This window comes from Camelus bactrianus, chromosome 2, assembly GCF_048773025.1.
Source record: "Camelus bactrianus isolate YW-2024 breed Bactrian camel chromosome 2, ASM4877302v1, whole genome shotgun sequence".
In the NCBI taxonomy this organism is placed as follows: domain Eukaryota; kingdom Metazoa; phylum Chordata; class Mammalia; order Artiodactyla; family Camelidae; genus Camelus; species Camelus bactrianus.
The window spans coordinates 31402451-31415913 of record NC_133540.1 but is presented as its reverse complement, the minus strand read 5'-3'; the positions used below and the strand labels follow the sequence as shown (position 1 = coordinate 31415913).

General features: G+C 45.3%; 1 protein-coding gene across 2 annotated transcripts in view; it reads left to right on the top strand.

Annotated features, from left to right (window-relative positions):
• The first annotated feature begins 886 nt into the window (after positions 1–886).
• Positions 887–13463, top strand: part of ARHGAP10 (Rho GTPase activating protein 10) — a 283230-nt gene continuing 270653 nt past the window's right edge. Inside the window, exon 1 of one of the 2 annotated variants that reach the window (XM_045516376.2) lies at positions 887–1296. In XM_045516376.2, the coding sequence (XP_045372332.2) occupies positions 1143–1296 (154 nt within the window). In that variant the 5' untranslated portion in view covers positions 887–1142. The remainder of the gene's footprint in view (positions 1297–13463) is intronic. The other variant, XM_010954572.3, reaches the window with a different exon arrangement.

Genomic DNA, 13463 nt, shown 5'->3' with positions numbered 1-13463 from the left:
GGTTTCATCTGGGTAAGGATTTTTAGTAATTTAAAATGTCTTAACATTTTGGGGACACATCTGAGTTCTTTCAGAACACACGGAATGCTGTACTTTCCCAGTTGTACCCACAAATTCTCATTTGATCTTCACCCCCACCTCGTGAAAACCACACATTATACCCTGGCGTTTGTTTTCCGGTGGTTATTTTTGGAATAATCAAGATCTCTCCACCTACCCAAGCACATTTAATCTGCTGAATACAACAGAAACAACTCTTCCGTAGTTTAGACACCCTCTCCCCTCCCCCGAATCATCAGCGTGGTTACACAGAAGAGTGTAACAGCAGCAGCTGGGCCTCCAAGAAAATGCTCCCTGCCCTTGTAAAGCTTTCAGTCTGAAGCGGAGATTTAACAGGCACTTTATTTTAAATGGGGACCGTGAATAGGGAACAGCTGAGGGTCTATGCCGGGATAAATGAGATACAGGAGTCAATCGTTTCCCCCAGAAACCAGACCCCTGTGTTAAGACTGCCCTGAAGACGCCCCGTCCTGGCCCCAGTCGGCTCCCCGATGCTCCCCAGTGAGTCAGCCCGAAGAGGGGAGCCGATGAAAAGGGGAGGCGCCCGCGTCTAGGGCCGGAGGAAAGCCGCGGGGCGAAATTCTAGACCGAGGAAGCCTCGGAAGGAAGAGGAGGGGCAACTGCGCGTGGGGAAGACAAGGAAGAGACGTCTGAGGGAAGGGAAGGGAAGGGAAGAGAAAGGAGAGGAGGAAGAAGGCAGGCAGAGGGGAGAGGAGTGGGCGAGAGGCCAGCGCGGGGCGGGGCGCGGCGGGAGGCGCCCGGGGCGGGGCGGGGCCGGCTCGCGCCTCCGGGAGGGCGTGCGGCGCGGGGGCCGGGCCGGGCGGGGCGGGGCGGGGCCGCAGTATCCGAGGTTCGGCTGGGGCTGCCGGGAGCTGAGCGCTCAGTTCTCGTTCGCCTGGGCTGTGCTTCTCCGTGCGGCCGGGCTCACCTCCGCGGGGCATGTCTGCGCTGCTCTCGCCGCGCGCCCGGGGCTGCTAGCTTCTCCGGCGCTTTCTGCCCGCGTGGCCCCGCACCTGGCCGCGACCCCGGAGCCCGGCTCGGGCAGTGCGCGCGGCGAGCTCTGCGCGCGGACCGCCGCCGTCATGGGGCTGCAGCCCCTGGAGTTCAGCGACTGCTACCTCGACAGCCCGTGGTTTCGGGAGAGGATCCGCGCCCACGAAGCGGAGCTGGAGAGGACCAACAAGTTCATCAAAGAGCTCATAAAGGACGGGAAGAACCTCATCGCGGCGACCAAAAGTAAGCAGGGACTCGGGCGCGCGCGAGGCCGGGAGGAGCCTGTCTTGGAGGGAGACCGACCGTCTCGTGCCCGGGCCGGCGGCCAGAGGAGCGGGAGATTCATCCGGGGCGGGAGGCCCCGGGGTCGTTCCTCCGCGGTTCCCCTGGCAGCCGGGGGGCAGGCCCCCTTTCCTGCCCCTGCCCGACGGCCAGAGCCCGAAGTGGTGAGCCCGCCAGCCCCGCTGCTCTGGCCCGGCGCCCTCGGTCCCTGCGTCCCCCGCCGGACCCGCCCGCGGGCAGGTTTTATTGCACCCTAGAGCTGCTCACAGTCTCGTCCGTAACAGAAACGTCAGTTTTACTAGTCTTGTTTCTTGACCTCTCAAAAGAACTTGCCTGGGGATTCTTTGAAAACTGGCTGGGAGTTGAATTCTTCCGAACCCCCTTAAACTTCACCCTTTCCGTGTGGTTTTCTGACCTCCTCCGACAGTCTCGTCCTGGGCACCTTACTGTGCTAAACCAGAAAGTCCACCTGGCGTAGTGCTGCCTTCCGCACATTCCTCCCCTCCGCCTGTGCCGAGGAGGGTTCAAAGATTGGGGCTTGTGAGGGTGCGCAGACAGCCTGCCCCCTGGCCGGAGCGCCACTGCCTGCAATTAGGGAATTCCATCCTGGTAGCGCTCGATCCTTCCTCCCTGGTTTCTCTATCTTTTGAACAACTAGGAAGTGGCCACAGGAGAAATATGGTGGATATGTATTTATTATCTGAGAAGAGGTTGTGTAGGAGGGAGGTGGCCTGAAATTCGCGCTGAAACAGAGTTGGTGATGCTGCCGGAAATGGGGGAGGCACTAGCTGTAGTGAGGAGCATCGCAGGCTGACCACACCTGTAACCTCTAACCCGTTGTGAGGAGGCCTGTGAGTGCTCCATTTTCCCTCTGAAAAAAACCTGCTCCCTACCCTACACTCTCCATTTGGCATTAAGGAAGATGAGACCATCCCGAACAAACTGTCTCAAGTACCCAGCAGCACAGCGCCTGAAACAGTAAATATTCATTGAATGAGTTGAAAGAAATACGTTCTCATGGGAAGAACTGAGTGAACCGTCCGAGTAATTTTGGAAGCAAGTCACTCCACTTCTCTGGCTGACGTCCAAGGTTCCTGTTGGTTCCGTGACCTCTTTGGTGTTGCAAAATGAGCATTGGGAATGGCTTTCTTTGGGACGTGTGACTAGGGGGCATGTTTGGTTGGTGGCTTTCCAGTGCCTTGGCATTGGGTTTGTGTGTGGAGATGGAAGTAGGGAGGGGCTATAAATACGTAGGAGTGAGCAGAGGAGGCCAAAAGGGCATGCATGGTGTGTGTGTGTGTGTAGTGAACATGGGGAGAGGATTCTTCCTTCTCTAACTTGGTCTTTTTTTGGGGGGGGGGTGATTAGGTTTATTTATTCTTAAAGGAGGGACTGGGCATTGAACCCACGACCTCATGCATGCTAGGCATGTGCTCTAGCACTTGAGCTATGTCCTCTCCCCTCTAGCCTGGTCTTAACCAGTGTCACTGGCTGGGGAAGTGCACCTTCTCTCTTACTGGCAGTAGCAGCTCCCTCTGGGACGAGGGACACGAGGAGAGAGGCAGATGGCAAAGCCAGTTTGGCCACTGGTGGAAAGCTATTTATGTGACTGCATGTGCACCCTTCTGCCAGCAGGACCCACGCCTGGTGTTCCAGTGGCAGCTAGTGCGTCTGGGGCCAGCCAGAAGCCTCTCTCTCCAGAATGTAGACTTTCTTGAATTTGTGAATTGGCGTCTTCCTCCTTTTGATTTTTGTTCTTTAACATCAGAAACATAATTTATGCTTATGTTTTAGAGAACATCCAAATAAAAAAAATTTTTTTCTTGTGTTGTTTAATTCACTTACATTCTTTCCCAGAAAAGGACAAAAACACAGGTTTAGCTCAATGGATATTTGGCAAGTTAGGAAGACGTGGCCTTAGCCCAGCTTTCTCAGTGAAATTTACATCTAGCTCCTATCAAAGACTGATGGCGCTGGACTTAAGTCAGGACACCTGAGTTGAATTTGCCTTCATGATTAGGGCCTGGCCATAGGACAGTTAGGCAGGTTACTTCTTTCCTGCTCAGTTTTTCTTGTCCTGCTTCTTAGAGGCATGAGTAAGATTCTTCAGTGTTTGGAGATGGCTTGATGAGGTCATTTGAAATTGCAGTCTAGGTCAATCATTGGCCGAACCACTTGAGCTTTTCTGTAACACCTGAGTCAAGAGGTGGAGGAAGGACCTGAAATGGGGGGGAGGAGCTTCAGAAAGAGTTAACAATCACCTGGGTCAGACTGATTCTATTTTCAGATGTTTTACACTGTTTTGCAAAAATGGCATTTTGTGCATTTTCAGAATTCTGTGCTTAAGTAATTTTCTGCTCTTAATTGCCTTGTAAGATGCTTCTTGCACGTGCTCAGTACTTGTTGGGTTTATGGAATTTTGATGTCTTGATGCTTGGAATAGTTCGCAAATATTTAAAGCAGTTGGAAGCAGCTTCTGTAGGACCTGAAGGCTTACTGCAGAGTTCAGTTATGGAGTGATCAAAAAATAGTTAGCATCTACAATCTGTTTAGTATTGGGATTGAGATGCAAAGAGTTAAGAAGGTAGAGGCCCTTGTCCTTGAGTGTATTGTCCTGTGGTTGTACTCAATTCAATCTAGGGAACATGTTTGAACTCCTGAATGCCTTGTGCTCAGTTCTTGAAACAAAGGATACACTGACGCACATATTAAAAGGTTGAAGATTCAGTGACAGGTATTCTAACTTTGACGGAAACAAAAGTGTGTTGTAGGTTAGAGTAGAAGTTTGGGAACTCATTGGTGTTTTAAGGAAGGAATAGAACCTTGTAGAACCTTGTGAGATTGGAAACAGCTGAGAAGAAGTCAGAACTGGTGTCGGACGAGGATAAGGAGACCAGTTTGGCTGGAATGGAGATTTCATTTGGGGAGTAGAATGAGATCCAAGGAAAGGTCGTTTCAGATTAACGAGGCCATACAAGTGGGCTTAGAATGTGGGCTTTATTCTGCAGAGAATCACTGATTTTTTTTTTCAGCAGAAGCCTAACGAAATAGGAAAGAGAGGGTTTAGAGACAGTGTTTGGCATGTCTGTGTTGGGTGAGTTTGGAGATAGCAGTGAGGGTGGGGAGGGGCTGCCAAGAGGAGAGTCTGGGGTCATTGATTTATGGGGTGGATTTGGAGATCATTCACTCGGTTCAATGGAGTCCTTGTTCGAATGGCTTTTTGAGTCCTTTTTTCACTCCTTTCCTTTCCTAGAATAATCAGTGTCTTCTTTCAGTACAGTTTAAACTTTTGTAAGGCTTTTATGTGATGTCTGTGTAGTTTCAGATGCTTATGATTCATAGAAATGTGTCGTATATTTACCAGAAACAGCAGTAAGCCATATAGGCTTTTCTCAGAAATTTTTACAACTAGGGAATTCTTGAGAGAATATATTTTGTTCCAGAGGAGAAAATAGATTTTTTAGGACAAATAATCCTTAGAATTCTTAAGGACTTCGTAGCTCTATAGAATGCTCTTGAGTAAACTTAGATTGTGTGTGCGTGTACGTGTGCATACTGGAGGGGCCCTCATAAGTGAGCTGCTCTTACCACAGACATGGAGAAAGAGGATAGTGGCAGCCAAGATTAGAATTTGAGTCTCCTAAGCCTTGATTTTGGTATGTCTTTTAGGCCTTGCTAGATTAATGATTTTTGTTTTGTTTTCCTCGGGACAACATAATTTTTGTTCCGTTTTCCTTGGGACAACATAAAAGTTCCCTTTTGCTGTCTTTGTGTTTATTGTTTCAGAGAAATGGTTCCTGTGGTAATTCCTTTTGGGGAAATTTCTCAGGTTGCTATCGCATGGAAACATGCGGGGATTTGGAAGACTTAAAAGAATTTCACTTTGTCAACTTGAGCCCTGACCTCCTTGCTTGTAAAATGCTACTGTTGCATATAGCCTTGAGGGCTGAATTGAATAACACATGTGAAAGTGTTTTGAAAATATAAATGTAAAGTGTCTGTGTAGACTCTATTGTTTGCCCAACTGACATTCTTTTTCTGTGACAAGCCAAATTTTGTTCAGGTGTCTTTTCCCTTTCTCACGTGACTCATGGAAAGGTGATTAGGGGTAATTCTGATTAGTCTCACTCAGTGGTTCTCAATCCTAATCCTAGCTGACCATTAGAATCACTTGGAGCTTTAAAAATGAGCAGTCAGGGTTGAGTCTAAGGACTCAGTGCAGTAGATCTATTTTCTGGGCTGGTAATCGAATGAATGAGGATGCATTCACTTCTGACCAGTGAGACACTATAGGGTGTCTGCTTGGGACTTTGGAAAAGGTTTCCTTGTGTGTGAGAGGAGACTCATAAAAAGGGTTTTTGATTCTTCGGTGATGTCTGGTTGTGTTGTCTGGAGCTGCTCCTGCCATCTTGGGATGGTGAGTGGAGCCAAGGTAATTGTAAGGGCCATTGAAGCAGAGAGGTACCTGAATCTGGGTTTTTGATGCCATTGTGGGAGCCATGGATTGTTCTGTGCCCGAAGCCCACGGCTGGTTATCTTGCTAAATGACATGAGTCAGTTTGAGTGGGATTTTCTGCTACTTAACACCTTAATTTTGATGGAGTGGTATCATTGCAAATTTTGTGCTGATGCATCCATTAAGTGGAATTCAGAGGCATAGAGGTAAAATGCTATTTAAAAAGTTAATAAACTACAAACGTAATTTCTCCCTGAATGGAAAAGAATAGTCATCTATGTTCTTTGCTTCAAAGAAATTACTGTGGACCCCCTACAATTCAGAGCATTACCTGGGGTAAGTCTTAAACTCTTACTTGGGGTTTTGCTAGTGGGCTGATTTCTAGTGTGAATGCAGACTTGCTGGAAAAGGAATTACTATCAGACTTGAGCTGGGATGTGCACCCAGATAGTCTTTAAAGGCTTTACTCACTACAGCTGGTCCTGGTCTCCATTTAGAGTAGTTCCTATTTTGGGCTTCACCAACCAGCCATGTTTGTGTAGAATGTTTGACAGGTCAGTGAGTCATCGGATGGTCTGAGTCCTCCTGATATGCTGTCATTCCCTGCCCTTCCATCTACTGGGGTTCCTTAACCACTTCCTTTTTATTCTGTTTTCTTGGAGGGTGGGGAACCAGGGAGCATTGTTGACTTCTGGAAGAGGGAGAAAACGGGAGGAGAGTATTTTTGTGTTTTAATCTTTAACATAGCTGGTGAGACAGTCTGGTATAAAAGATTAAGAGCATCTCTAGGGTGCTGGTCCGTCTGGGTCCACATCTTAGCTCAGCCACTCGTTCTCCGTGGAACCGAGGTCACGTTGCTTGGCTTTTCTATATCTGTGTTGTCATCCATACAATGGAGGTGGTAGTATTATCTACCGTATGGGGTTGCTAGTTGGGTTAAATAAATGAGGTAATACATGTAAAGCATTTAGAATGAGCACTCAAATGTTAACATTTAGGATATATTGTATAAATTGCAGGTGTATGTTTTAACACGGAAGTCCTTTTCTTGCCTGAAAAATGACTGCTCTGGCCCAGAGACTAACGTCCAACCTTTTAGAGGTTAGTAACCCTAAGAGTATATTTGTCCAGATCATCTGTGGGCAAGGCAAGCTCTGATAAGGCTTTCAAAGTGTGAATGTAACTCAGGATGCTGAAGAATCTGGCAAGTAAGTTGATGAATCAAAGCTGAGTGGTATCTTGGGAAAATATTTTCCAGAATTTGTTTCTGACTCACAAATATCTGGAGACAGTGTGGAAGATGTCACACAGGCTGTTGTAGATCTAGCCCAGCCGGCAGCAGCTGGGGCTCAGGCCTCCAGGAGCAGGCCTCTCATCCTGGGGACTGAGATAAGGAGGAGCTGAAGAGGGCGGGGAGAGCTCTGCTCAGGGAACTGGTGATGACGTCATCAGTGGCTGGAGCCTGCAGATACTTAAACGTTGCGCTGATGCTTTTAGAAGGTATTAACTTTAGTGTTTAACATGCAGGAAACCCCAACAACTTGGTGGACTGTGCTTGTGTTTGCTATGGGAAATTCACCATGTGAAGGAGAAGGCGGCCAGGAAACCTCCGAAAGGGAGGGTCCGAAGGGTTGTTATGTAATCCTGTTTTCTGCATGAGAATACTCAGAGTCCCCTGGACAAATTCCCAAAGAGGCTGTTTTGAATTCTGACTCCAGTAGCTATCGATCACCTCATGACTTTTTTTTTTTTTTTTTTTTTTTTTTTTGGTGGGGGGCAAGAATTACGAAGGAGATAAAAATATTGTGTGGTCTGCTAGGTTACCATAAACCATGCTTAAGTGATTGCTGGCTGTATGTGGCAGTGAATAGGTAAAGTGTTTACATTTGACCATGGTAATAACATGTGGTGTCTCTTGTCCCTTTTTAAAGGTTTAGAAACATAGCTATGAACGTGTTGCTGTATAGGACTCAGTGTTGTCTTGCATTGCCTTTGATTTTCTACATCCATTTAATGAAAACTTCTAGTCAGGTTGGCTCTATTTCAGGGTTTGTAGCAGAGTGTTTGGAGATTTATTGATTCTAATTCTGATTAAGGGTGTCTTGGATGTTTTAGTAGGTCCTTTTCACAGAGTTACATTTCAGAGACAAATGGGCAGTTACAAACCACAACTGAAAAATGTTTCATGTTGTTCAAAATGTATATAATTTAAATAATTTTAATCATAGTAGCTAACTTTTATTAGGCATTTGCTATTTGCTTTACTTTGTGGTAAATTCTGTTATTTAATGTGAGGACTTCCTCAACGAGGTATGCTACCATTTACTCCATGTTACAGATTAGAAAACTGAATTTGGAGAGGTTCGGAGCTTGTCCAGATCACACCATTTGTCAGTGGTGAAGCTGGAATGTGAACCCACATTTATCTGTCTGACTCCAAAGCCCTTAACCACGATAGTGAGCTGTCTCCGCAAAGGGGTGTGACTGCCGTCTTCTGTTAGGGGACGTTATTACGACAAATCCCAATTACCTGGAAAGTGTGTCCATTTCATGATCTAGTTAGGAGACGATGCTTGTCAGCTCCGCCAAGGACCATGATTTTAAATTTAAGGCCGCCTGGGATGGTTACTGTAAATAAAACCGATTGTTAATTTTTGGAATAAGTGTAGATATTCAGAGGATGGATTGATTTAGGATCAAAAATGAGCTGCACACATCCACGCAGAGTATCATGTCCTTGTCCTCCGTCTCTGTCTTAGTGAAGTGTCTCCACTTCTCTCCCCATTAGTGTCTTTTTTCTTGTCCTTCCTCATGCCACCTTTGAGTAAATTTTAATTTTGTTCTCATATTTAAGTATTTAGGCTCTTTCCCTTTACAAAAATTTTGAGATATTTTAGAAATCTAAAATGATACAAAGAATCTCCCAATAAACATCTCTTTATTTGCTGCTCAGCTTGGAAATAAAAGCTGCCTGTCTGCCTCTTCCCAATGGCACCTGTCCCAGTAGAGAACCCGTTCTTCTCCCTACAAGGTAGCAATTATCTCAAATCTGGTGCATAGTATTCCCAGATATTTTAATACATCTGTACACATTCCTGAATAATAGCTAGTATGTTTTGCATGTTTTTAGACTTCATATAATGAGTTCATACTATATGTGTTCTTCTGTAACTTCTTTTTTTTACCCCCTCAACATCACATTTGTGAGATTTATCCATGTGGATACAGGTGGCTTTATTTCATTTAGTTTGACCTCTTTTTCCTACAAGTGGCATTTTAAAAGACTTGGTCAGTTGATGTTATGTAGATGTTACATAAATAACAGATGTTGTACTATATACCTCACACCTTGGCATAGTTTTGATCGCAAAATAGTACATTCAGAGAATTTATTCAATATGAAAGCCTTGTTGTAATTAATTTGATAAACTTTAACACACTAGCTTTGACAACAATCTGTAGTTAAGGAATCCATGAATTTTGAAGACATTTAGTAAAATTTCTTTTTGATATTTTATGTTAACCAGCATAGCATGGATAATCAGGGCAAACCAGTTTAAATTTCAGGATTGGAAGAAATAACTGGTCTGAGTCACAAACAAAAATCTTTAAGAGCCATTTTGCCTCACTGAAATTAGACATCCAGTATTGACATGTAGGGTAAAAAAGATCATATTCAGAAACACAGTGCACATTAAGGACTCTGGAAACTGTCAGTCTAGTTAGGTCAGATGGATGTGATTTTTAAGCAGAGAATGGTTGATATTTTGTGACAGGCCTCTATACAAACAGGAACCACAGCCTGTTTATTTAATTATCCTAATATAGGAGCATAATTTATAGACTTGCCAAGGGATGCCTTTGTAATGAGAAAGCCTCGACATCCTTCTCTTGACACAAACAAACATGTGCACTGAGAAAACCCCTGACGCTTTACGTTCTAAGGGCAGCATCTCCCTGAGCCCCGGGATGGGCTGGGATCACAGCCCTGCTGCTGTGGCTGCAGTCCTGGCTCCCTGGTCAAACTTGAATTTCCTCCTCGCGCTTCCCAAGGAGGGTGTTCGTCCTGTGCCGCTTGATGCTTCAGCAGGGAGTGTGACTTCTCCTTCCTCACTGCCCAGCTCACCCCCGGCACTGTCTGCCCTTGGGCGCCGAGGTCCCTCACCCTCATGGTGAGGTGTGTGGCTGGGGGACTTCAGTTGGGCTGGAGCGGTGTCACTTCAGGTCTGAATGCTAGATATGTTTAAGACTGTCTTAAAAGCATGCATACACTTTTTTTTTTTTAAATCTCTGCCTATTAAGTTACATCCACCACTTACTCGGTGACCTTTGGGCAAATGACTGAAATCCTCTGTGGCTAACTTTGTTTCTTTGTTAGTAAAATGGAAATACTACCAACTCTCCCTCAAATGGTGGTGGTGCTTAATCCTCAAGTTACATGTTAAAAGATCTTAGAACTCTGCCTGGCCTGTGGTAGGTACTGGCATCATCTCCATCACCACCACCAGCATCATCATCGTTGCTGAAAAAGCACCATCCTGACTTCCTTTGGTTGAACTTGAGCACAGTGGCTTTACCTGTAGCGACAGTAGAAGTGGTTGGTGAACACATGTTCTTTTCTCTTTTTGAGGCTAACCATATTTTGAAGCACAGGGCCGAATATAAGCCTCTCATTTATTAAATAGGAGAAACCATCTGTCTCCATGTGTTGAAATCCAGTGCATTACCCAAGATCTTTGCTTGAAAGTTTTGGAAACAAAGCCAAAAAAGTGCAAGGGAGTGGAGTGTGGTTGACGTGTTATTACTCGTACTGGAGAATCTGGCAGCTGTTACCTCTGTCACTCTGACACATAGTTTTGTTTTTCTTTGGTGAAATGCAGGTCAAAGGCAGCATAGCAAAATATTAAAGATCATGGTCTTTGAAGTCAAATCTACTTACTGTGTGACCTTGGGCAACTCACTTAACTTGTTTGTGTCTGTAAAATGTGGATAGTAATTTTTTTAAATATCTTTTTTTTAAAAACACCTTTATTATGTCATAATTCCTGTACAGTAAACTACACATTTCAGATGTGCAATTTGACTTTTGATAGATGTATATACATCAGTGAAACCATCACCATAATCAAGATAACTAGCATTTCCATCACTCCCCAAGAGGTGCAAATTTTGAATTCCCAATTTATCCTTTCCCATCCCCTTTGCATCCTGGTAACCATAAGTTTGTTCTCTGTGTCTGTGAGTCTGTTTCTGTTTTGTAGATTAGTTCTTTTGTGTCCTTTTTTTAAAGATTGTGGATAGTAATTTTATTTCCATGAATGTTGCTAGGATTAAATTAGTTGGTTATTCGTAAAGCACTTAAAAAATGTACTGAATTTCTGTGCAGAACTTAGAGTTCTAATGGGATAGACAGAAGATTCATTAAGCAATATCATTCACACTGTTCAATGAGAGTGGAGAATGGAATGCTATGGCCGTTGTTAACAGGACTAACTAGGGGATTAAAGAAGACTTCAAGAAGTTGGTAACCTCTACGATGATATAGCAATCCTACTCCTTGGCATGTAACTGGAGAAAACTCTAATTCAAAAAGATAGTGCTGCTCTGAACACTGGGATGCATCTATTTACAATAGCCAAGACATGGAAACAACCTAAATGTCCATTGATAGATGACTGGATAAAGAAGATGTGCTGATTTGTGCACACACACAATGGAATATTACTCAGCTATAAAAAAGAATGAAATCATGTCGTTTGCAACAACATGGATGGACCTAGAGATTATCATACCAAGTGAAGTAAATCAGACAGATAAAGACAAATATCATATGCTATCACTTTACATGGGGAATCTAAAAGAATGAGACAAATGAACTTTCAAAACAAACAGACTCACAGACATAGAAAGCAAACTTATGGTTACCAAGGGGAAAGGGGGAAGAGGGATAAGTTAGGAGTTTGGGATTTACAGATACTAACTGCTGTATATACAATAAACAGCAGGGTCCTACTGTATAGTACAGGGAATTATATTCAATAGCTTGTAATAACTTATACATTTTTTTCAAATTGTTTTTCACTATAACTGAATCACTATGGTGTACACCAGAAACTAACACAACATTGTCAATGAACTATACTTCATTAAGAAAAAAAAAAAAGAAATTGATAACTTCTAAGCTGAGATCAGAAGAAAGGCTAGGAGCTTTCCACGCTGAGAGTGGGACAGGAGGATCCTCTGAGTTCGGTGAAATGCATGTGGGAGGCCTGGAGGCCAGAGATAGCATGTGTGTGGCTGCAGGACCAGTGCAGGTGCACTGGGGCAGGGGGCTTGTGCGGAACGGGAAGAGTGGGGCTACAGAGGAGGCAGGGCAGGGTTGGGAAGGGCCTGCTGAAGTGTGTCGAGGGCTTCAGACTTCATTTTGAGGACCACGGGGAGGTGATGGAGACATTTTGAGCAGGGATCAGCAGCACCTGAATTGTTTTAGAAGAGTTGCCCAGGCTGTGGCTGGGAGGATGGATTTGAGGACAGCAGCACTGGAGCTTGGGTGCTCACTCACCCAGGCCAGAGGCTGTGGTGGCTGGAGAGGCAGTGTCTCAAGGAGTGGCAATTTAGAGGCTGTAGGCTTTGGTGGGTGCTTGGGTGTGGGAGCTGAGGAAGGAGGCACCCGAGATGATTCCTCAGTTCCTGGCCTGGGCAGGGGGTGCTGGTCCCTGAGGTAGTCCAGCCAGGGGGATGGGTTTTGTAGAAGCGAGGGTGTTTTTGGTTTGGATGTGTGGAGACCGAGTTGCTTCTGGGCGTCCAGTGGACACTCAGGGGCTCGTTTCTTTCATGAGTGTGTATTTCAGAAACAGGGATTAGAGCTGAAGATTCTGGAGACACAGCACAGAGACAGGAAATGACCCCGGCCATGGGATAGAATGTAGTGAAGGAGACTGGTGGCTCAGGGCGGGTCCTGAGGGATGCAACTTTTAAGGGGTGGGTAGAGGAAGAGGTTGAGAAGGAGACTGGAGAGCAGTAGCCATTGGGTGGGAGGGAGAAGGGGGGAAACCTACAAGGGGTTGCAAAAGTCAAGGGCAAAGGTGGTTTTGTAAGGTAGGAGGGGAGTGGAGAGGTCATGCTACAGAGAGGTCAAGTCCCAGGAGTCCAGGTGACATGGACTTAACAAGACAGAGTCATTGGTAATAACCGAGAGATGGGTTTGTGGCATGGCTGGGATGAGAGCCTGATGGCACAGGGTTCAGAAGAAGGTGCTTGGAAAACAAGTGAGCCTGTGGTCCAGGGAGTTCCCCCAAAATATGGGTTAAGGGGTGAGATCTGAACATGCCAATGAATGTGTCCAGCAGAGAGGAGGAGAGGGAGATTCAGGGAATAGTCCTGCATGCAGGGGGCTTCTGAATAGCATGGAAGATAGGATTCAGATTCCAGGTAAAGGAGGGGGACACATCTACTTTGGTAACAGAGGGGTGGAAATGATGCGCACATAGCTGGGTAGACTTGTAGATTTGTGTCAGGATGTCGAGGAAGTTATGAACTGATGGATGTATTTGCTATTGTAAGGTAGAGGGCAAGATGGTTTTCAGTAATGAATTCTTTTAATTTCTCCCCTATCACATTCTTTTTTCTGGGTAATAATGTATGACTTGTAATAATTTTTCCTCATAGTCTG